This window comes from Diabrotica virgifera, chromosome 10, assembly GCF_917563875.1.
Source record: "Diabrotica virgifera virgifera chromosome 10, PGI_DIABVI_V3a".
Classification (NCBI taxonomy): domain Eukaryota; kingdom Metazoa; phylum Arthropoda; class Insecta; order Coleoptera; family Chrysomelidae; genus Diabrotica; species Diabrotica virgifera.
In genome coordinates, this window is record NC_065452.1 from 1,709,790 (window position 1) to 1,736,494 (window position 26,705).

General features: G+C 32.8%; 2 protein-coding genes across 2 annotated transcripts in view; both read right to left on the reverse strand.

Moving 5' to 3' along the window:
* LOC126878591 (uncharacterized) overlaps positions 1–438 on the reverse strand; it is a 91,968-nt gene extending 91,530 nt beyond the window's left edge. The window contains exons 1-2 of the mRNA XM_050641399.1: positions 366–438; positions 67–309 (exon numbers count right to left, since the gene is read on the reverse strand). Of these exons, the coding sequence (XP_050497356.1) occupies positions 67–309; positions 366–438 (316 nt within the window). The remainder of the gene's footprint in view (positions 1–66; positions 310–365) is intronic.
* LOC114341705 (insulin-like receptor) overlaps positions 1–26,705 on the reverse strand; it is a 523,292-nt gene that overhangs the window by 370,407 nt on the left and 126,180 nt on the right. The window contains exon 2 of the mRNA XM_050641373.1: positions 11,851–11,879. The gene's annotated coding sequence lies outside the window, so the exon portion shown is untranslated. The remainder of the gene's footprint in view (positions 1–11,850; positions 11,880–26,705) is intronic.

The following is a 26,705-nucleotide window of genomic DNA, read 5'->3' on the forward strand; positions in this document are numbered from 1 at the left end:
GCTTAATTTTTCTTTTTCTATTATTTTTCTGTTCCCACGAATAACTATTTCTTCTATTAAAAATGCCTGAAGTTGAAAAATTTGATTCATCTGTCCATAAAATGTTATAAAAATAATTAGGATCATTGTTCAAATTTGTAAGCATGTCTTGACAGAACTCTAAACGCTTTCTCTTATGAACATCGGTAAGTTCTTGTACCGGTAATATTTTGTACGGCTTATAGTTGTGCTTTTTTAAAACTCTATGTATCGTCGCACGGCTTTTCTCTAATGCATTAGTAGCATTGTTTAGACTAGTTTCGGAATTTTCTAAAATAAAAATGTTATTATGGATTTAATCTATTATTTAAGTATTTAATTTTTACCTTCAAAGTAAAGCAAAGTATTAAGATCTTCATCATCATTTCCTACGATAGTACGTTTCTTCCGTTCAAACATTTTTTCATTTATGACATGACGATAATTATATAAAAATGTATTTGCAGAAGGAGTCTGTCGATCTGGATAAATCAGCCTATATTCTCTTCTTGTCGCTTGCTTGTTTTTATTATTTTTTACATAAATTGAGAATATATCTACTTTTTCATCTGCAGTATAACCCATTTCGGTGTGAGGACTGACAGTTTATAATAAATTAATAATCGTTTCATTTTGAAATATCAGTTGCATAGCCTATGGTTACCCTTTTGTAGTACCATACGCCATTATAGAACAAAACTAATGCTACACTATGTTATATACATATTTGTAATCAGGAAATGCAGGGCTACTCAAAACTATAAAAAAAATACAGGGTGTCTCATTTTAAATATTGAAGATGCATTTTATTGGGCACTCCCTGTATACAAAATTTGGTCTGTTGCTACACTGTTGGTCGGTACAGATAAAATAATACAACTTTTATTTGAAACTTTTTTTTGTATTACGGAAATTAAGGAAAATAAGTGGGGATCAAAATATAATGACAAACCCTGTACATACTGTAGCTGACAAAGTAGCAGCTGTCTTAATAATTGGTGAAAGTAGAAACGATTTCCATGCAGCAACGTCTTTTTAAGATCACCTTATATCAAGGACTAACTTATTTGAGGGAGCTTCTTCGAAAGTTTGAAGAAACAGATAGTGTTCGAGATGCCGAACGATCTGGTCGGCCAACAATTATTAGTGGTGACAAAAAAATCGATAAGTAATTACAGAAACGGTAGTGAACCCTACTGCTTCTACCCCAAGTTGCGTCTATCTGTGGAATCAGTCAAAGGACAGTATACCCAGTTGTTCTGAAGCTATTTCCTTGTGGCATTTTTATGATTAATTATTTATATGGGAAATAAGCCACAATTAAAATGAAAAAAATAATTTTATTAACGTTTCGACGCCCAAATCGGGTGCCGTTGTCAAAATACAAAATATTACTAAAATAAACTAAAGTGTTGTTGCTAAGCAAAAAAATTCTTCTAATAATTTATTTAATCTCACTCATTTATATTGGCAATTCAGACATATATTATACATTTTAAAGTAGAAGACTTTAAAATGATATTGCCAATATTTATGAGTTGCGTTCCTGGGACGACTTACTGAAAGATAGTTCATTCGATTACATGAAATTAACCCCAACTCAAGAATATCCGTCATAAAAAATTATAGCATGTGATATGTCTTTAAAAAGACAACCAAATGCAACGACAGTAAAATTCTCGCGTTAGAGACTTCATAGTAAATCACAAGGGAAAACCAGGAAAAACCCTGTGATACTATCCCGACATCGTAAGTATTTGGCCTTACATTAATTTACTCTCAAAAAATAATACCAAATTCTGACTTGTAACATGTTTAAATTATAAATAATATTAATAATACTAGATATATAAGTAATACTAAAATATAAAATATGTACTAGCTCGATATTATTGACTTACTAATCTTGGTATTTTCTTTCTATTGACTTCCTCTTTCAGTATGGGTAACCACATCCTACTGCATTCTACCGAGGAATTTGCGACACAATTGGTTTCATTTAGCATAATTAGAGCCGCTTCTTTGATTTTTCTCTTTTTACTATCTGATTCTTTCAGGACTATACTTGAATCTCTCCACTGAATTGTCAAGATTGGATCGAATTGAACAGAACAACTTAGAACGGGATCCTACAACATTCACCAGAAATAATACGAGGAAAATATCAATACCATATATAAAAGGACTATCCGAGAAACTTAAAACAATAGGAAATAAATTCAACATTTCAACAACATTCAAAACAACAAACACATTGAGATCTATTCTATCTAAAACTAAACCTAACAATGATCAAGAAAGAACAAAGAATTGCATTTATAAAATACCTTGTGAATGCGAACAATTTTATTTAGGTGAGACATCAAGACCATTAGACGTTAGAATAAGTGAACATCAATCTTATATTAAAAATAGAGAATTTGAGAGATCTCAAATATGTCAACACGCATGGGATAATGAACATAGAGTTCAGTGGAGAGATTCAAGTATAGTCCTGAAAGAATCAGATAGTAAAAAGAGAAAAATCAAAGAAGCGGCTCTAATTATGCTAAATGAAACCAATTGTGTCGCAAATTCCTCGGTAGAATGCAGTAGGATGTGGTTACCCATACTGAAAGAGGAAGTCAATAGAAAGAAAATACCAAGATTAGTAAGTCAATAATATCGAGCTAGTACATATTTTATATTTTAGTATTACTTATATATCTAGTATTATTAATATTATTTATAATTTAAACATGTTACAAGTCAGAATTTGGTATTATTTTTTGAGAGTAAATTAATGTAAGGCCAAATACTTACGATGTCGGGATAGTATCACAGGGTTTTTCCTGGTTTTCCCTTGTGATTTACTATGAAGTCTCTAACGCGAGAATTTTACTGTCGTTGCATTTGGTTGTCTTTTTAAAGACATATCACATGCTATAATTTTTTATGACGGATATTCTTGAGTTGGGGTTAATTTCATGTAATCGAATGAACTATCTTTCAGTAAGTCGTCCCAGGAACGCAACTCATAAATATTGGCAATATCATTTTAAAGTCTTCTACTTTAAAATGTATAATATATGTCTGAATTGCCAATATAAATGAGTGAGATTAAATAAATTATTAGAAGAATTTTTTTGCTTAGCAACAACACTTTAGTTTATTTTAGTAATATTTTGTATTTTGACAACGGCACCCGATTTGGGCGTCGAAACGTTAATAAAATTATTTTTTTCATTTTAATTGTGGCTTATTTCCCATATAAATAATTAAGTATACCCAGTGTTGGCTAAAAACAAATTTCATCCATACAAATTAAAAATTGTGCACCGACATTCAGACGATGACCCCGACCGAAGACTAGAATTCTGTGAAAATAAGTCCAATTAAATTAACTAACAGCCAGATTACATAAAAACAACTTGTTTTACTGACGAAAGTACTTTTTCCCTCAATGGAAATACACAATGTGAGGCATTAGACACAAAATCCTCATGCCTATCGTGAAAAACATACCCATTTTCCAGAAAAAGTAAATGTTTGGGCAAGTTTTTTGATAAACCGCATAGTTGGGCCTGTTTTTCTCAATGCTAACTTAAAGGGTGAAGTGTATCTGGAGATGTTACAAAACACATTATGGCGCAGTAAGACGTTACTTAGAAGAGGAATATCGTGGTAGATGGATTGGACAATGAGTTTCGAAAGAATGGCCAGCTCAGTCATCGGACCTCACACCATTAGATTTTTTCTGTGGAGGTACTTGAAATCTAAGGTTTACACTACAGTACCCGACAGTATAGACATTTTGAAACAACGAATTGTTGAAGAATGTAGGGCAATTTCCCCCGACACATACGAACAAGTACGACAGGAGTTTAGTAATAGGATACATTACTGTCAGGAAGTAGATGGAGCACATTTTGAACACTTGATATAAGAACTGATTCTCAAATATTTATTAATTATAAATGCGAAACTGCAATTTATTCATCAAAATCAGCTTAAACCCAAACAAAATTAGTAAGACTCAATAATACCTTTTAAATGAGATATTACTTGCCATAACATCCCATTTAAAATTATCGGTCACAGTGCCTCTGAAACCGTGACCCGTCAAAATGGCCCGGTCAAAACAGCCCCGTCAAAAAAGCCCCGTCAAAATAGCCCGGATACAAAATAGCCTCGACAAAATAGCTCGTAAACAAAATAGCCCCGACAAAATAGATCGCACACAAAATAGCCCCGGTCAAACAGCCCCGGCTAAAACAGCCTCGGCGAAAACACCCCCAATAAAAAGTTTTACCTTTTTCCATTTATTTTAAATTACTATTCTAATTGGGCAACTTAAAAAAATTATTTTATTAACGTTTCGACTTCCACTTCGGACGTCGTTGTCAAAATACAAAATATTAATAAATTAAACAAAAATGTTGTTGCTTAGTAAAAAATTCTTCTAATAATTTAATTTAATCTGACTCATTCATATCGGCAATTCAGACATACATAATGGTGAAAATGAAAGGAATAAATTCGCTTTTTGTAAACCGGCGACGCGCGACGGTAAGGAAAAATCCTGAAATCGGTCGATTTTTATTTCTAAATTACGATATTTTGGTATATACGTCATACTAGTGACGTCATTCATCTGGGCATGATGATGTAATTGATGATTTTTTAAATAAGAATATGGGTCTTGTGCTAGCTCATTTGAAAGGATATTTAATTCTCTATTCAGTAATATAAACATTTTTTTAAATTCATTATTTGACAAAAAAAAAGTAGAATGTATGTAATTTATTTAATTCAAAATACATTTTACTGCTTTCAGAAATCAGATAAAAATGTTTATATCACAAATAAATATTGATTTTCGCTTAAATTAAATGTTCAAACTTCCAGGAGGCAGATGGTTGGGGGAGCTGGCTTGAACATGGAATTTAATCGAAAAGCAGAACACATTTAATCGAAACAGAAGACAGGGTTCGAGTTCTCTGAAAAGACTATTTTTATTTAATGTGGTTAAGATAAACATCTGAATAGAGGATAATTACAATTTTTTAAGGGATTATTTCATGATTATACGCCTTCGTCTGCGTATTTCCTCCCTCCAAATTTCACTATTACAAGTAGGTACATACACTGCGCGTCATAGAAAACGGGCACCCTAAAAAATGGGTCATTTTTGATATCGCGTATCTCCTAAACCTGTTGTCCGATTTAAGTGATTTTTTGAACATGTTATAGCCCTATTCTTTGTCAATATCCCTGTAATAATATTTTTGCAAAACAGGTAAATTTTCATTGTATACCGGGTGCACGAATCAAACTGTGTTTTTTTCTCAAAGTTCGCAACACCCTGTGGAATATTCTAGCATTTATAAAATACTGAAATTAAAATCCAACTATAGCCTCAGGTTTTCTTAACATTCTTTTTTTTTGATTCATTCGCTTATGTTGGATAATACAAAAGTTATGTACTTTAAGGCAAGCCGCACACCAAAGAAACATGAAACGTAAAACATGAAACATGAAACGTAAAACACGTTTCATGAAAATAAAACACAGGTAAACAAATATTGAAGTCCGCCTACCAATGAAACGAGTGTGATTCATGCTCATAAAACATTTTTATTTTCCGAGAGTTTCATAAACGGCCGGACGTCTATTTATTTAGCAGTGTTTTATTTCAATGAAACGTGATTTACGTTTCATGTTTCTTTAATGTGCGGCCTAACAACTAGGCGTGCTCTTTATCAGTACAGGGTGTTTCTAAAGAAGTACGACAAACTTTAAGGGGTAATTCTGCATGAAAACATAATGACCGGTTGCTTTATAAACATATGTCCGCAAATGCTACGTTTCCGACATACAGGATGTTGAATTCTTTCTTACAAACTGATGATTTATTTATTGCCCTAAAACCGGTTGAGATATGCAAATGAAATTTGGTGGGTTTTAAGACGTAATTTTTGAACATTTTTTGACATAGAATTAAGAATTTTTTATTCACCATTGGCGTGCATACGAATAATATGATCGGTAAAATTACCCGTATGCGCTCCAATAGTGAATATAAAATTCTTAGTTGAATGTCAAAAAATGCGCAATAACCATCTTTTAAAACCTACCAAATTTCATTTGCATATATCAACCGGTTTTAAAGCAATAAATAAATCATCAGTTTGTAAGAAAAAATTTAACATCCCGTATCTCGGAAACGAAGCTTTTGCGGATATATGATTATAAAGCAAACTGTCATTATTTTTAATGCAGAATTACCCCTTAAAGTTTGTCGAAATTATTTAGTCCCTAAAATCCGTTAGACTTATAACACCCTGTATACTGATAAAGAACATGGCTAGTTGTTAAAGTACATAACTTTTGTATTATCCAACATAAGCGAATGAATCAAAAAACAGAATGTTAAGAAAACCTGAGGCTATAGTTGGGTTTTAATTTCAGTATTTTACAAATGCTAGAATATTCCACAGGGTGTTGCGAACTTTGAGAAAAAAACACAGTTTGATTCGTACACCCGGTATACAATGAAATTTTAACTGTTTAGCAAAAATATTATTACAAAGATATTGACAAAGAATAGGGCTATAACATATTAAAAAAATCATTTAAATCGGACAACAGGTTTAGGAGATACGCGACATCAAAAATGACCCATTTATTAGGGTGCCCGTTTTCTATGACGCGCAGTTTATTTATAACCGTTCAAGAGATACCATTATTACACACTCTAAATATGTAGTGTTGTAGTGTCCACTTTGTAAGCATTTTTCCTACATATTTGGCGTCTATAATTGTCTCTCAATATCAAACAAATATGAACTCCTAAAATTAATTATGCAGGGAAAGATTCAAGGAAGGCGCAGCATAGGTAGGAGAAAAATGTCCTGGCTGAGAAATCTCAGATAATGGTTTGGATGCAGCTCAACTGAACTCTTTCGGGCTGTAGTGTCGAAAATAAGAATAGCAATGATGATTGCCAACCTTCGTCGCGGAGATGGCACGTAAAGAAGAAGAATATCAAACAAAGTATAAAAAGGATATTTTAGTAGTTACCCTGTATGTCGATTGGCGTTTTTGTTCATGCTGGGTGTCATGGGCAGGAATGTTGATTCAGTATTGAATACTGACTTGTTTACATCATGCGCTCTGGCATCTTTCCAAATGTCATTTATATCATATTAAAAATCCGCCTTTATATCTTAACAAATTGGAGAAACGTGGCATTACAATAAAAAACATTATTTTGTTCTTTATAAATAGCCAGAAAATGTCATTATAATATGTTAAGATAGAGTTATATTATACTCGTAAGAATTTACTACAAAGAAAGACCGCCGTAAACCAGTTTAAATTTACCGAAAAAGACATTAAACAGTTTATGGTGGGTTATGAAAAAGCAAAAGTAATTGAAGTAGAAACACATGGATTATGTCTGTAGTGAAACAAAGTAATAAGTAGGTGCTTATAGTCTAAGAGCTAGTGAACCCTCCGACTAACGGTCTTCCTGTAAGGCTAGAAATTTGTATAGTGATAATTCATAGCACACCAAGGCTAAAAACCATGACCTGGCAGGCATCAGCCCTGCACCTGTATCTACCAGGTGAATCGAATAGTGCAAATTTAGGGGGTAAAATAAACTTTCTCCTGTAAAGTTTAAAGGACATCGCACACATCATATGGAAAATATAATGTCACTCAAATTCAATAAAATTTATATGAATATATTCGTTTCAATTTAACGGTCAATTCTTATCATTGCGACAACTCTTAATTTTCAATAATAAGAGCAGAAATTGATATAAATCAATCTGAAATCAAATGGGTAGGTACATAAGTTAGAGAGAGAAAAACTATTTTAAAATACCCAAATTATAGGTACTTTATAAATCTTTTCGGGCTATTAAGCATCTTATTATAATAGTTTCACTAATCCGCTTAGGCCCAGCGGGGTTTAAGCTGTTTTGAATAGCACCCAGAGCAATAGTGATTATAACTGACACGTTTATAGACTCGAAAAATGTGATTTCCATAAACTTTAATTGCAATTTGCGCCGTAATTAATCATAATTAAGAGTTGGTGCAATGATAAGAATTGACCGTTAATTTAAAACGAATCTATTCGTATAAATTTTATTGAATTTGAGTGATATTATATTTTCCATAAGATGTGTGCGATGTCCTTTAAGTATGTTTTAAGTATGTTGAGTAAGTAAGTCATTTAGAAGAAATGTGTACAATCACAGGCGATTCTGAACAGCATAAGACCTTGCCAGGCGAGGGGAAAGATTAGGGTTTTTCCTAAAATTATTTTTTTTGCATCGAACAAAGTTTTTTTTAGGTTTTTTGAATCATTCCAAACAGAAAAGGTCTTTAGTGACTTTTCTCTTAGGTTAAGAGTTTTTGACATATAAGCGATTAAAAATTTCAAAACTGCGAAATCGGCCATTTTTAACCCTGAATCGGACATTTAACTGAAAATTTCAATGTTGCCAAGGTAGGTAGATATTCTTTAAACATCGATTGATGAAATCCCGAAGAGTTTTTTGCAATACAATATCGAAAACCCCTTTGTTTTTTAATTGCTAATCAAGCGGGCGTGACACTGTAGTACAAGTGAGGACGTTTGAGTTTGCATAAATTAATTACCTCGATAATGGGCAAATTTAAAGAGAAATCCTCAGACAGGTCGATTTTTATTTTTAAATTAGGACTTTTTGACATACATATAATACTAGTGACGTCATCCATCTGGGCGTGATGACGTAATCGATGATTTTTTTTGAATGAGAGTAGGGGTCATGTGATAGCTCATTTGAAAGGTTATTTAATTCTCTATTCAGTAATATTAACATTAACATAATTATTTATACAGGGTGTGCAAAAAATGTTTTTTCTTTTTGTGTAAATTAATTTAATTTTTTTTTTGTTTACCCTGCATAAATAATCATGTTAATGTTTATATTACTGATTAGAGAATTAAATAACCTTTCAAATGAGCTACCACACAACCCCTACTCTCATTTAAAAAAATCTTCGATTACGTTATCACGCCCAGATGGATGACGTAACTAGTATTATATATATATATATATATATATATATATATATATATATATATAATTAAATTTTGTATTTCTTGGGTTTAGGTTCAGTGAATAATGTTAAAAAAAATTTGGAATTAGATTTATTTTTCCATTTAAATCGACGTTTCGGTGGATATCTCTCACCTTTGTCAAGATTCTACACGTAAATCGACACACTCACAATAATGGACATATACAGAATGATTCTGTATATGTCCATTATTGTGAGTGTGTCGATTTACGTGTAGAATCTTGACAAAGGTGAGAGATATCCACCGAAACGTAGATTTAAATGGAAAAATAAAATCTAATTCCAAATTTTTTTTAACATTATTCACTGAACCTAAACCCAAGAAATACAAAATTTAATTAAATATAGTATGGTTCAAGAAACTTAGAAAAACTATATATATATATATATATATATATATATATATATATATATATATATATATATATATATATATATATATATATGCTTTCTGTTGTTTTCCGGGTTTGACTCCGCGTTGAATAATTTTGGTTTTGAGAAAAACCATTATTTTGACGACGTTTCGGCAAGATCTCACTTGCCATTGTCAAGTCAGGTAGTTCCGCTTCTCGCTGCTGCTGGAAGTCTACCAAATTTTAACAATACGTTAAAAACACTTATCCTGAAAGTATAGACGCCGAACTCTTTATATGTAGCACCGAAAAACTAGTTCGACTGATTACAAAAATTGTTAATATATAATATGTATAAATGTATACCAGCAAGCGAAATCTATAAATTGAAAAAAATGGGGATTCCATTTAAAGAAAATGGTGATAACGTCGTCATACGAAGGTGGTTCACTCTGTATATTACATTATAATTTGAAAAAATAATAAATTAAAATCGAAAATCGACCTATTACGGTAATTTCTAATAATGTTGTTTATTTAGCTAATAATGAGCTCATTAGTTACTTTATGGACTCACTCATTTTTGCCACTCTGAACCAATTTGAAGCAACGTGTAATACATTTTTTGAATCAGCCCAGCAAACGAAATCTGTAAATTGAAAAAAAAATGTGGGTTTCGTTTAAAAAAGGTGATGACGTCATCATACGAAGGTGGTTCACCCTGTATATTAGATTATAATTTGAAAAAATAGAAAATTAAAATCAAAAATCGACCTGTTTCGGTAATTTCTAATAATGTGGTTTATTTAGCTAATAATCACGATCAGTACGATCGATAAAATACAATTATATAACAGAATTATGTGTAATGTTTCTGTAGAAGGTGTTTTCAAATAAAAATTATAATAAAAGTCTTGCAATTTTATCAAAAGTCTAAATTAGCTTTGTCTATTTACAAGATACTCCCTGCCGAGAGGGTTTCTGTACCTGTTGACTGCTGACTGCTCGATATCGACAACAAGGACAGCCTCTGACCACCGAACGAGATTAATTTTAGCAGAACTCTGAGATTTTTTAAAAGTTTAAAAAATATAGGTGCTTTGTGTTACACTTTATGTTAAAAACAAAAACAGATTCGGAAAGTGGGAAAAATTCTCTAGTGACGTATGTGCATTTAAATTTTTTTACGTTAATTTTAAACAAAAAAAATTAAAAAAACATATTGTTTAAACAATTTAATAATTTAAAAACAGATAGAGCACTAGAACTTTTTATTTCCTTTCATATAAAAAAAGAATTATCTCAATATATGCCATAGTTTTTGTGTTATTTTATTTAAACTTTTACATTGAAATTTAGATATGCCCATAATCGCGAGGAACGGCCGAGAACGAGAGCAAATGCTGTCCGCGAGCTGTTTGATAACATCAAATATAGAAAGATGGCCTATTTTGGACACGTAGTAAGGGGAGACCGGTATAATATTCTTCAACTTAATATGATCGGTAAAATCTAAGGACGCAGAGGAATTGGTAGAAAGCAGGCCTCTTGGTTGAAGAATATCCGGGAGTGGACAGGAATAAAGATAGCAGAACACCTATTTAGAATAGCTCGAGACAGAGACAGTTTCGCCATGTTAATCGCCAAGGTCAAGGGGCTTGATAGGGCACGTGAGAAGATAGAAACTACAACTGAGATTTTCTTTTCCTTTTGGTCTCTTGAATATCAAGCAGTTTAAAAAAATATTGGAGCGATACATGAGCAAAATGTGAACACCAGATAATTATATCGAATCTGTGACAAAGCTACAATGTGGCTAAACTCATACACTATTTTTAATAGTATCCTATTCTAAGTATGTTTAGTAGTATTCTCAGCGTATAGTAAATTATTAATAACTCATCTGTTTATTGTGGTGAGCCTTGTTCGTTTACATTGCTAAACTGCATAAATACATTTCACTTTCCTACAATTTGGAAATATCTAGCTATTAATACGCAATTTGTAGCATCTAAATAATATTTGCATTTTATCTAGATCTTTATCAGCATAAAAAGGTAGCAGTTGCTAAAAAAATATATACGATACTTCAAAATATCAACATATATACAGTTAATTACCTTATTTATTAAACAATAAAAAGGAGTAGGTTATCGCAAATTGCGTACAAAGTAATACACGTTGATAGATAAACAACCTTGTAGTTAAAATCTGATCGAAACTGAAGGGCTAACCATTCCATTGCCATTGATTATATTGCAACGACAATAAACAGTGAAATATGTTACTGAATTAATTTTAAATGGAAATTTATAATAAGACTTTACTCAGTGCCAAACAATGCAAAACAACTCACCAAACAGTAGGCATCCATGTAATACATATCTGAAACGAAAAACATATTATTAATAAAGGAAAATATAGTGTTATAAAGGAAAAATTAACATTGTCGATATCGATATGACGTCACATTACACACAAGTTAGTGGTGAAGGGAAGGAGGTATCTATACATAAAGTACATAGACGATTCGCTAAGTTGTAAGTTGTAGACTTGCGCTAAGTTGTAAACAAAATTACTAAAATCCTTTGTAAAAAGTAAATTTTATTAAAATCTCTAAAAAGGGCACATCACAGGACGTTTTCGGAATAACAATTCCATCATCAGTGCTTTTTTAGAGCTTAAAGGACGTGCTCGAGGTACCAAGATATAATGTGGGTGAAAACCATTTAGATAATATTTATTTATTTATTTTCAACGGGCTGCAGCCCAATAAGATTACAAGTTTATAATATCGTCGGTTTATAAAATATATTCCAATATACATAATACGTGTGTAAACAATTAAAATACAATAAAATAGTAAATATCACAAACAGATTTACATATCACAATAATGACTACCTATTCCACAACTACTCAAACAAACATAGGCCTGAGGCCTGAATTGAATTCGGACTTCGGTGCAAAGAAATCTAGATCAGGGTGAATATTTGCCCATCGTAGTGCTCATACCTTTCATAAAGGACTTTTCATTTAAAATATTTTTTTAATTTTTATGTTCAAAAAATTTAAAAAGCGTAGTATTGAATAAGGACTTATTTATCCTTGCAACATCTTTTCTGCAAACAATTTCTGGAAAAGCCTTTATAATATATTACGAAAAAGTTGTTTTATGGAAGAAGTAGTCAACAACGTATAACAGTAAATTATAATAAATTAGAATCTGCCTCGTGTACATCCAACATTTATTATTGTAGCAGTTTTCTAATGATAATGGAAATTTAGAATCAATCTTGATATATGTATTAATAACGCATTTGGTAAACAAAACAATTAATATCGAATGTAGATTGAAAGATGCAATTACTTCGTAAACAATGGTGACGTAATAAATTCTAAAGAGAAATTATCGTGAATATATTTTTGTAGTTATAGTCAAATTTTAACATTCAATATAAAGCGAATAACTAGAGGGAAATACACTACGCGTCAGAGAAAACGGACACCCCACAAAATGGGTCATTTTTGATGTCTCAAATTTCCTAAACCTGTCGTCCGATTTAAGCGATATTTTTAATATGTTATAACCTTATTCTTTAACAATATCGCCGTAATAATATTGTTGCTAAACAGGTAAATTTTCATTGTATACCGGGTGGACCAATCAAACTGGGTTTTTTCTCAAAGTTTACCACACCCTGCGGAATATTCTAGCATTTATAAAATACTACACCCAACTAGAGCCTCAGATTTTCTTAACATTCTGTTTTTTGATTCATTCGCTAATGTTGGATAATAAAAAAGTAAGGTACTTTAAACAACTAGCTATGTTCTTCATAAATACAGGGTGTTTCTAAATAAGTGCAACAAACTTTAAAGAGTAATTCTGCATGAAAAATAATGAATGTTTGCTTTATAAACAATGTCTGCAAATGCTTCGTTTCCGAGATACAGGATGTTGAATTTTTTCTTACAAACTAACCTTTTATTTATTGCTCTAAAACTGGTTGAGATATGCAAATGAAATTTGGTAGATTTTAAGAGGTAGTTATTGCGCATTTTGACATACAATTAAAAATTTTATATTTACCATTGGCGTGAATACGGGTCATATTGCCCGGTCATATTACCCGAATGCACGCCAATGGTGGATATGAAATTTTTAGTTTTATGTCAAAAAATGAGCAATAACTACCTCTTAGACCCTACCAAAGTTCATTTGCATATGTTAACCGGTTTTAGAGCAATAAATAAGTCGTCAGTTTGTAAGAAAAAATTCAACATCCCGTATATCGGAAGCGAAGCATTTGCGGATATATGTTTATAAAGCAAACGGTCATTATTTTTTCTCCTTAAAGTTTGTCGCACTTATTTAAAAACAAAAAAAAATTCCACGAGGAAAAAATTTCTTGTAGTTGGCTGTATACCATTTATTACAGATGACGTCTCTCTTCTACACAACATCCCACAGAGACTTCTTAAAGTTGGACTTGTACGAGGACCTAGAAATAGTTAAAGAAAAACAAAAAAGTCCAAATTGTGTCAACCGCCACGTTTCGTTCAACCGGGAATTCCATCCACTTCATCGACAACTCTTTTCTTAACTTCTTCTTAATTACAATATCACTTCCACCTCTTTATTACTTCTATCACTTTCCTACAGTTACATCTACAGTTGATTTGGCACAATCCATAATGATATTCTTTCTTATTCATCTCTACCCATTAACCATTATCATCTATCCAATGATACACATACAAACTAACATCTTCTATCATCACCCACATACATCTCCATCTCTAAACTTTCATCCATAATTTTCTATGACTATCTTCACCTCATCTATTCACATTATAACCAAATTTAATAGTCTCACTACTCTTTCTGGGTCCCGTTCATGTCACATTTCCATTATAATCTCATAAACCTCTAACACTCAACCCTCTCTCCTATGTTGACTATATCATATGACGGTCTGTTTTGTCGAACCCTTAGAGTTCTGATTGGGTAGCCTGCAGGGACCTTGGGAAATGGTCGCATGAATCTGAGCTTGTCTTATACATCCCTCCCTGATTTTGAGACATTTCTACATCTGTGTCTCCCCCATTGTAATCTTTTATGGTACTTCCACATACTACAGCAACTTCCAACTATTCGAATAAAATCGATAACTTGATATCACCATAAAATTGCTTTTCTAAGCCCTAGATGTCCACATAAGAGGGCTTGATAACGTTTATTAAGTTTTCGTTCTAACGTGTAATGTGGTTGGTTTGCCTATATCTTTCATTACAAATATTCTAACTTTTACATCAAGTTCATTTTCATTTTAACAGATTATTTACCATAGTGGGAGCGACTGTTTTTATTGTTAATAATTTAACAAACTTTACAATAAATGTCACAAAACCAGCAGGGAAATTTTAACTTCCTGTGGAAGTGTCATTTCTGTCATGTCACCATTCAGGATTTCCGCTATCAAAGTCACTTGCTTCCACACAGCCATGATGTGAACAAGTCAAATTTAGCTCAATGGTACCTCGAGCGTGAAACATTGGATATTTTATACATCCAGGTGTAAAGTCACATCATTTTTATATGTTCCTATGACGGATTAATTTTAAAGGGTTTTTACCCAAATATTTTTACTTTGGTGGTTAGCATGTTTGATTCAAGTGGGTATAACCTATAACTTTTAAAATCATAGTCAAAATTTTAAATACTTTACATCATTTTATCAGGTTATACACATTTTAGGAAAACAGTGATGATGATCGGTCAACCGATTGAAAACTAGTTCTGTTTGTTTTATGATGTAGCCCTGTATAGGGATTTTAACAAATATACCTTTTATTTAGAAACAATCTGAATTGATGAAGAACATGGCTAGTTGTTAAAGTACCTAACTTTTTATTATCCAACATAAGCGAATGAATAAAAAACAGAATGCTAAGAAAACCTGAGGCTATAGTTGGGTTTTAATTGCAGTATTTTATAAAAATGCTAGGTCCACATTTCAAAGGGACCTTGAAAAGGGGCAAAGGGGCTTTGAAATGTGGACCTATAGAAGAATTATGAGGGTTTCCTGGGTAGATAGAATTACGAACAACGAAGTACTGAGAAGAATAGGTAAAGAGAAGGAAGTTGAACTTACAATTAAAGAAAGAAAACTACAGTATCTCGGACATGTGATGCGGGGCGAGAAGTATGGCATCCTGCGACTCATAATGCAAGGGAAGATAGATGGCAGAAGAAGCATCGACAGAAGAAAAATTTCATGGCTGAAGAACCTGAGAGAATGGTTTGGATGCAGCTCAAAACAACTATTTAGAGCTACTGCCTCAAAAATTAAAATAGCTATGATGATTACCAACCTCCGTAGCGGAGACGGCACCTAAAGAAGAAGAATAAATGGTAGAATATTCCACAGGGTGACGCGAACTTTGAGAAAAAACAGTTTGATTGATACACCCGGTATACAATAATAATTTACCTGTCTAGCAAAAATATTATTACAGCGATATCGTTAAAGAATAAGGCTATCACATAGTAAAAAAATTTAAATCGGGCAAAAGGTTTAGGAAATTCTAGACATTAAAAATGGCCCATTTTGTGGGGTGTCCGTTTTCTCTGACGTGCAGTGTAGTTGACCTCGATGACCCAGTGTGGTATCCATTTCAGTGTCTACAGCAGGTTATAGAGTTAAAATTATTTAAGGTCTATAGCAGGGGTGGCCAAGCTCCTTTATAATAAGAGCCACTTTTCACAAGTTAAAATTGTTCGCGAGCCGCAATTAAAAACGTATTCAAAAAGTATGTAAAGAAGGTATGTACAATGTTTTTTAACAGAACTTTTATTTATTGAAAACAAAAATAAAATTACGAAATATTGAAACTTAATTACATTTGTTTTCCTTATTCTTCTTCTCGTTGTCCTTATGTCCAATAAGAGAGTCGAACTTTGCTATCACCTATCCATCTTTTACCCATTTCTTCCACGCCTTCCGGTCTTCTTCCCATTTCCTTCACCTGTTGCGCTGTTTTCCGTCTCTTGGTTCCGATTTCCTGGATTTGTTCCATCCACCCCTTTCTAGGTCTGCTCCTTCTTCTTTTCCCCTGTCTCTTTACATCTGTCACCCTTTTTTACTAGTCTGTTCTCGTTCATTCTAGTTATATGTCCAAACCAATTCAGGTTTCTTTTTTCAACTTTTTTCTCTATTGGTCCCTGTCTTAGCATGTGTCTAATGTTTTCGTTCCTTTTCCTGTCCAACATTTGTTTTCCTTCTTTTTGTAATTCTTTAAAATTTGGTGAATAATTTGTGGTAGCACTTCTCAGTAATCCTTTCAGATGCTGGTTAGTTAATACTGATATGTGTTAGGATTTCACGAATTTTAAAATGGAATTAAATGGTCCATACAAGTACGTTGTTTCTAATGTGGAAATAATTCGACAAGCATCCTTTTTTAATTTAGAGTTAGAGTATGTACTTCGATAAGTTTTTCTAGCTTAATATTGTAACAAATCTTTTTAAGTCGAGTAAAATGACTAAATATACAAATCGGTCTGGAGTGGGTTGATTACTGACTTTTATGTCGCACCACTCTCTTAATATTCTTTCGGGCAGTTTTCGATTTGTCATATCACTCTTAGCTTGGATGGAAATGTAATTTGTTACAAAGTTGCATTTGGCCTTTCATATTTGTTGTCAGTAATTTAAAGGACATCCTGAATATCTTATACTGCACATTATTGACGATTTATCTAATTTTAGTAAATTGTAGTTGTTATTTGTTATTTATATTATGTTTTTCTTTTGACTGTATGTAAGCTTTGTCCATAAAATTGTAAAAATTTTCAGTGACAATAAAGCATATTTCTATTCTATTCTATTCTAACACATATGAAACGATAATAATTTTTTTAAATAATAACACACAATTGAAAAGGATCTCGGGTACATTTATCGAGAGCCACAAGTAATTCTTCAAAGAGCCGCATGTGGCTCGCGAGCCGCAGTTTGGCCACCCCTGGTCTATAGAATCAAAACCTGCTAGATCCATTTTTTAAAATTTTTTAAGGAGACTATGAAAACATTAAAAATGTAAATTTCCCAAAAAGTATTCGGTATTTGTTAACCGAAGTGGCATCAATAAATGTCATAAAATGGCACACTAATTTGGTATAGTCATTTTTCTGCGTGCCCCTTACATCTTCAGAAATTTGTACTTTTAGTTTGAATTTAGCAGATTTTGATTCTTAGCCCACATGATTGCTAAGCTCATTTTCAACTGCTTTTAGGCGCAATTAATGCACTAAAAGTAGGTATTGAACCATTTTGATAGAAAAACATACAAAATATACAAGAAGAAGTATTTTATTGTTGATGAAACTATGGACATAGCAGGGTTTGATTCTACGTTAACATTTTAGTGGGATTTTGAAGCGGATTTAAAAGGTTTTGAGCCGAAACATTATGCCTGTAGATTAATAGATACTTTAAACTTTGAAATTGTGTAAAAAAACGGGAAATGAAAAATTTAGGATTTAGCAGGTTTTAATTCTGATGGGCTCATTTCTAACAAATCGGCAACCTTCAATTTTCTCAAAATATATTTTTACCATGTATTATACCAGGGGTCACCAGTTAGTTTCCCTGGCGGTCCGTTTCGAAAACCTGTAACACATCCGGGGTCCGGACCTAATGCTACCTATATCCGGTTGTTCTGATTCGGTTTCTTTGTGGATACTTGGTAAAAATATATCCATCATAACAACAAATCAGAAGGGTACCGGACGAAATTTTTAGGCAGAAATTGTTGAAACACTTTTTTTTAACAAATTCAAAACATCACGTTTTTTTTCCACGAAAATGTTTTTATCATTTTTGGGTCATCTTAAACAAAAAAGATCTTTTACGCAAAAGTTGATAGATTAGGAGTTTTACGCGATTTAAAATCTAAAAAATGCGAAAATATACTTTAAAACTAATGTGTAAATAATTATTTTTGAGGTTGTCAAGTGCCTAAATTGAAGTTTAAACATTCAATTTCAAGTTTCTTATAAGTAATCGGACATATTTTAATTTAAACCGTTGTTTTTAATTGTTAATTATACGCGTCCTCTCGACACTTAATCCGCCGCGGCGGCAAGTCGTACTATGTGGTGCGTAGCGCACTATATGATTGGCGTATTTAATTAGCACATTGGCAATAATTATTTGAATAAATAAATAAATTATCTAAAAAAACTATGTTAATAATATATTATAAAATTTTAATAAATGTCCAGTATTTGTTGGGAATTTTTGGCATAAGTACGTATAATATGTATACATGCGACAGAGACGCATCATAAAGTGCGACGACCGGCGATTAACAATTAAAAAACAACGATCTATATTGAAATAAGCCCCGATTACTCGTAAGAATCTTGAAATTGAATGTATAAGCTTCAATTTAAGCACTAGTCAACCGGAAAACTAATAATTTACACATGAGTTTTTAAGCCTCGAAAATGTATGTGCGTATTTTCGCATTTTTCACATTTTAAATCGCTCGAAAAACTCTAAAACTATCAACTTTTAAGAAAAATGACAAGAAACCTTTTTTGTTTAAAATCGCCCAAAAAACCTAAAAATACATTTTTGGGCAAAAAGATAATTTTGAATTTATTTAAAAAAATTGTTTTTGTATGTAAAAAAATGTTACACCTTTCTGATGTCTGGAATGAGTTTAGTTCAACTAATTTTCATTAGGTAGGGAGTTGAGATTCATCTGTAAGCTCAGATCTGTACCGATTTTTAATAAAGTTCATTCTTGAAAAAGCGGCTACGCACATATAAGTTGACAAACATAGTACACAATTTCATGGCCAAACATTTTCAAAATTGCAAAACACTATATTCTGAATTTAATCGCGGTCCGCACAAAACTAGCTCACGGTCCGGATGCGGACCGCGATCCGCTTATTGGTGACCCCTGTATTATACGACGAATGAGCACAACAAAGTAGTCTAGAGAAATAAGAATTTTGTCAGGACACTTGACCAGCCAGGTTGCAAATGGGTTTTTTGGGTACTATATACCTAATTATAAATACAAAAATGCCCCTCACAGGCATAGCAAGACAGACAAAGAACCATCAACGGTTATGCTGTAAAAAGAAGAAGAATTATTAATGTACAATACTTAATTTTCTCGCTTTTATCACCTATCCCTATTTCTTAATAGCCATATTGGTAATTTAATAATTTTTAACCGTGTTCGATAATTGACCAATTATGACTAGACCGTTTATTCCCGCCAGGCGTTTACCGGTGTCACTTCTTACTCAGTAAACAGCAATATTTTGTGTATGTATGTAATGAGCGTAGTAGTGACGTTTTTAATTGCAAATTTTTGGGAGTTTGCTGAATAAACTTTGAGTGTCCATATTTCGGGCAACAAAAATTAATCGTGCATTGAAAAACCGCCATTGTTTTATATTTACGCACGGCAAAAAATATTGCTTATCAGAATGAATTAAATTGATATTTTTAGAATAGAATAGAAATATATGCTTTATTGTCACTGAAAATTTTTACAATTTTATGGACAAAGCTTACATACAGTCAAAAGAAAAATAATATCAACAACAAATAACAACTACAATTTAATAAAATTTTAATAAAAATATTTTATGTTGGGTAATATGTAATATTTTTTAAGTATTTTTTAATGTTCTGGTAATTTTTATTTATTGAACTTTGATTTATTTCTAAGGCAGTACGAAGTTCGCCGGGTCAGTTAGTTTTTTATAATATGATTGTTTGTATTACCAATTTTTCATTAGTTTTAATGACGAATCATTATCGTTTTAATAAAAATGATGATTTTTCCAATTACAGAATATTTTATTCAGTTTATCTATTCATTTTGGCTTTGCAGGTACACTATAATGTTTATACTAGACCGTAGCTACTAGTAGTGGGTCCTGCAGTGTCCGTATTAATATCAGGATAAACTAGTTTGGCCTAGGCCAAACAGTCCTGAAATCGGGTTTGACCGGTAACATATATATATATATATATATAGATCAGGCGTTGATAAGATAGTATAGAAAATGTGGTAGGCATACCAGTACAAGAGAATAAATTACATTCACTAGTTTTCGCCGATGACCATGTCATTTTTGCACAAGACAGGGCAGATATGGAATATATGATGAGGATATTAAAGGAAGAGTGTGAACTATGGGGACTCGAGATAAAAAAGGGTCTTTCAGAGCAGAGACAACCAAAATATGAAATAAAATAAGAACAATTGAATTGGAGTTTATGAGAAGATGTCTATAAATCACAAAAGAGGATGGAATTAGAACAGGGGAAATATGGAAGAGAATGGAAGTAGAAGGCTTAATTACAAAAAAGTTGGAAAACAGAGCCCTACAGTGGTAGGGGCATGTACAAAGAATGATATATTGGAAATATTGGATGAAAATATTGGATGGAAATATTGGACTGGGATCGCCAGGAAGAAGACGGAAAGGAAAACCTGGTATGAGATGGAAAACGTACATAGGAAATGCTATGATAGGTGGAGACCTCAGAAAAGGTGATTGAGAGAATAATGGTGAGGCCTAAAACAGCGGACTGATAATGGGAAAAACCGAAGAAAAAGAAGAAGATCACCTTTAACAATAAGATATTACAAGAAAAGTCAATTACTGGAAATAAAGTAAAAATGCAGCAAAACACCTACGAAGTTTCACTGGACAAGACATATTAAAAAAGAAAGAACTTGAAATCAGATATAAAAAAGAATGTGTGTGTACTTTGTACGTAAGAATTTATACTTCTATTATAGGATTTCAACGAAATAAATATACTTTAAACAGATTATTTTTATTTTATTTAAATGTTAAACTAATTTTAATACTTACCACTTTCCAAAATTTTTTATTAAAACAATACCAAAAATAAAAATAGAATAGTAATCGTCCGGATATGAACCAGGAACCTCTTGATCTGTAGTCGAATGCTCTACGAATGAGTCACAATCACTCTATTTACATGATTTCTCGGAAATAATGACACATCACGGTAACAAATAGACGAAGTGAAGTATAAATATAAAAATGTTTTAATAATACTTATTATCTTACTCCCGAGGAAGACAAATCTAAAGACACAAATATTATAATAAATGTATTCACTAAAAACACTAATATATTCTTTTCAGACCTTTTTTGCACTGATACATACATAACTTGAAAGATTTAGCAACTAACTCCATACTGTCTGTGTGCGCATGCGCGTGGCATAAAAAAATACCCTCCCAATCGCGCCTAAAGAAGTATAACTTCAAAAATTAGTGACTTATTGGCCGCATCTCTTCTTTGTACTGGTATAGTTAAACTCTGTTTTATCCGAAAATATCTCCATTCCTTCGCATTTTCTATGTGAAATATTACTTTAAGAGACCCTTCTCTCTATTGAAGTTTCTTCATTGCGAATTTGGAGTCCATCAAGTTTATGGAGAATATGTGTTAGTGCGAAGACAGAATGAACTTCAGGCAGAAATAAAAAATATTAATTACTCTACTTAGACTACATTGTAAACACGGAAATCCATGTTTATGACTCTTACTATTCAAGGTCTAAGGTATGTACGAATATGTAATAAAAGTGATGATAAAATAGTACAGTTATAAAAAGGTGTGCTCTAGTTTTTGATTTATGTAAGTGGAACTTAAAAATTTATCAAGGGACGGCTTTTGTTGAGGTAATTACCTTCATAAATTCTTCTTCTTCTTATACTTGTTGTAGATCTGTTAATTCCGACGTTAAAGTATTTCTTGAGAGGTAGACTGACAGCTGTCAGTTTCTGGTAAAAACGAAGATAAAGACAAGAATAGCGTCCCAAAAAACACACAAGAATATGCCAACACAGTTATGGAATACCGAAGTTCTACGTGATAATGAGACAGACAGAAATTTCAAAAGGTTATAAAAATAGCTCTAACACAGACAGAGGACTATAACAACATAGACTCAGCTTGGAAAAATATAAAATTAGCTCTGACAAGCGTATCAGATGAAATACTAGGACACAAAAAGAGAACAACAAAAAAAAAATGGTTCGATGATGATTGCCTGAAATCCATAACAGGAAGAAATATGGCTAGAAGGAACATGTTACAAAACCCCTCGCAAAACAACAATGAAATGTATAAACAAAGAAGAACAGAGACAAGAAAACTAATGAAACGAAGAAGAGGGAGTATCAGGAACAAATAATCAGAGATGTAGAAGAAAAAAGAAGGAACAAACAAGCGAGACAGTTCTTCAAAGGAGTTTCAGATATCAAGACCGGGTACTAAGCAAGAACAGGAAACTTCCTTCAAAACGACAGCGGGCAGCTTATCACTGACGACAAGGATATCCTAAAAACCTGGAAGGAATACTTCTATCAACTATTAAACGACCAATCTAGCAGAAATACATCAAACACAGAAGTACATACAGCTGAAATAGAAGACCAATACCCGACATCCGAAGAAGTAATCATCATCCAGCCTTCTGCATCCAAAGTTGAACATAGGCCTCCCCTAATTTCTTCCAATTTTGTCGGTCATGGGCTTTCTGCAACCAATTCCCAGCAATCCTTTTGACGTCGTCTGTCCATCGTGTAGGTGGTCTACCTCTACTTCTTCTGTCTTCTCTTGGTCTCCACACTGTAATTTTTTGGGTAAAAAAAAATTACGAAGAAGTAATACAGGCAATTAAAAAACTTAAAAATAATAAGACACCAGGTAGCGATGGTATACCCGCAGAGTGCTTAAAACATGGAAAAGAAGCGTTGTACAGTTCTATTTACAAGCTAATTCAAGACATTTGGTGAGAAGAAACAATGCCAGATGAATGGAAAGAAGGAGTTATTGTACCAATACACAAAAAAGGAAACAAAAAGCAATGTATTAACTACCGGGAAAAAACCAAAAAATACACAGAAGAAATCGTTGGAGATTATCAATGCGGATTTAGACCGGGCCGCTCTAATATTGACCAGATATTCACAATAAAACAGATGAAGTGCAAAAAATAGAAAAAATCACGTTATTTGCACTAAATTGTTATTAATTATAAAAACGGCCTCGAAGTCTAGCAGGAAACAGGTAGGTTTTTTTCCTACAGGTTTGCAATAACTAAAAAAATTGTCAGATACCTGGATAATACAGTGTCCTGAGAAAATCCTTAGTTCCCTGGGCTATTTTGTTAATACGGTGTTTCATGAAAAAGCAAAACATAAACGGTAAGCAATCTGAACACTGTTGCATTTTAATCAAAAGAAGACCGTTGGATATTGAATTGCCCCGCTCATTAAACTGTTTACTTACTTGACTAACGAAGTTTCTGTATTTTGGATAAACAGTACGAAACTCTAGACTAGAGGCACTACTTCGACGAACCGTAGTTATACAAATCTGGACAATAAACTTATACTTCCGAAAAGCACACTGTAGTCAAAATATACACTTAATTTGATGTTCAACAAACAGTGTAAATATACAGCTGTCAAACTCATTCATATCGGCACGTTAATGTGTACGGGTGTACACTTGTTACAGTGTTAAAAATAAAATACATAAAATGGAAAAACACTTTCCCACATTACATTAATTGTTTAGCAAATAACGTCAGACAGAATATTGCAATTTTTTGCTTAGGCGGCAGGGCTGGCTTTACCAATACTGCAATAAAATATTCTGTTTCGTTTAATATTACATAAACAAATTATATAAACATATTTCTGCTACGAAATTAAAACACAAATATTTTTGCAAAATCAATTACTGAAGATGTTGAATGCATATTCTAAAAACAAAAATACGAATTTAAATAGAAGTAAATAATGATGACATAAAAGAAAATAACATATTCACAAAATAATTTTCAACGAAAACTTTGTGTTTGTGTATAAATTCGCAACGTCCGTTTGTTCATTCGTTTGTGCGTCGCCGCCCCTGCAATACTTAAAGCCGATCTACCGATGGATTCGTATGTATTATGTCTCCTGATTCCAAATCTGAAAAAGGCATTTCGATATCTCGAACCGTCTTCGAGATAACAGACCTCAAAGTCGAAAAATTTTCATTTAGAATTTTCGACTTAATGATATATCAATTCAATGTGTTTTTTACGTAGATTACGAATAGCATATTACTATGATATCTATCTATCTCAGGGGAACACCATTGCAGGTTAGAAAAATCCGGATAGGGTCGTGGAATCTTGGTAGTCTTACAGGTAAGAGTCTGGAGTTAGTGGATGCGCTTAAACGAAGGAGAGTTCAAATTGCTTGCATTCAAGAAACTAGGTGGAAAGGTCAAAGGGCGAAAGAACTAGGTGAAGGTTACAAATTGTGGTATGCAGGGAGTACTAACACTAGAAATGGAGTTGGTATAATTGCTGATAGTGAAATGAAAGATAACGTAATGGAAGTTGTAAGAACGAGTGATAGAATGATGTCAGTGAAATCTGTAATTGATAAAGAAGGTATTGAATGTTGTGTGTGTGTATGCTCCTCAAACAGGTCTGGGTGAGAATGAAAGAAGAACTTTCTATGACCAATTAGGAGACGTACTGAGTGATATTCCAGCAGAGGAGAAAGTTATAATAGGAGGTGATTTCAATGCACATGTGGGCCAAGCCAAGGCAGGATACGAAGCAATTCATGGGGGATTAGGCTTTGGAACTAAAAATAAAGCTGGAGATGACATGCTTGAATTAGCAACAGCATTGGATATGGCGATTGTTAACACATTCTGTAAAAAGAGAGAAACTCAACTTATTACCTACAAAAGTGGACAACATCAATCCCAAATAGACTACTTCATGATAAGGAAAGAAGACATACGTGAATGCCAGGTAATAGTTAGTGAGACAGTAAGCCAACAACATAAGCTGCTTATTCTGGACGTCGAAGTAAAAAGCGAAACTAAACAAAAATATCGGAGAACCCCACAAAAGATCAAGTGGTGGCTGCTAAAAGATGAGAAAGAAGGTCTATTCAGGAGAAGAATAGTAGAAAAAATATGTTGGAACATGAAAGGAAGCCCTAATTCAATTTGGAGAAAAATGGCCAGTAGTATTAGAGAGACTGCTATTGAAATACTTGGGAAAACGTCAGGAAAAAAGTTTGTTTGAGGATAAAGAGACTTGGTGGTGGTCAAACGAAGTACAAGGAAAAATAAAAGAGAAGAGAAAATTATATAAAAAGTGGCAAGAAACCAGATACGACACAGATCTTCAAAACTATATGGTGGCGAAAAAGGAAGCGAAAGTAGCAGTAGCAGTAGCAAAAGCCAAAGCAGAAGCGTATTCAAACCTATACGATTAACATGATACCAGGGAAGGCGAAACGAAGATACTATAAAATAGCCAAACAGAGAGCAAAGAAAGCAAAAGATTTTAATCAGATTAGATGTATCCGAGATGAAAATAATAAAATACTAGTTCACGAAAGGGATGTCAAAAAGAGATGGAGAAAGTACTTTGACAGCTTATTAAATGAAGAATTTGACAGACAGCCTGTAGAGTCAACAGAGACAGTAGCAGCAATGGTCACCAAAATAACAAACGAGGAAGTGGCTCAAGCGCTTCAAAAAATAAAGAAAGGAAAAGCGGTAGGACCAGATGATATTCCTGGGGAAGTCTGGAAAGCATTTTGAGAGACAGGAACAAGGTGGCTAGCAGGTCTATTTAATAGAATTATGGAAGTTGGACAAATGCCAGACGAATGGAGAAGCAGTATACTGGTACCTGTTTACAAAAACAATGGAGATATACAACAATGTACAAACTACAGGGCTATAAAACTGCTTAGCCACACCATGAAAATATGGGAAAGAGTAATTGATAGACGGGAATCCATTTGGCTTTATGCAGGGCAGATCAACAACAATTTCACTGTTATTTTTTTAAAGATGTTCATACCATAAGTAAGCCACATGTCCATTTTTAATATATAATCTCTAACAATTTTTGGATATACGTATTGGAAAAAATCGATTTTCATTTTGTAACTTCAAAGGACTGTAACTTTAGTAAAGTAAGTCAGGTTCGATCCAACTATTTTTGGTCCCAGAATATGTGATTCAATTTATGACAGCAAGTATATGGGCAAGTTCTTAAGAATAGAGAGAAAAGTGGCGAAAAGCAGCAAACT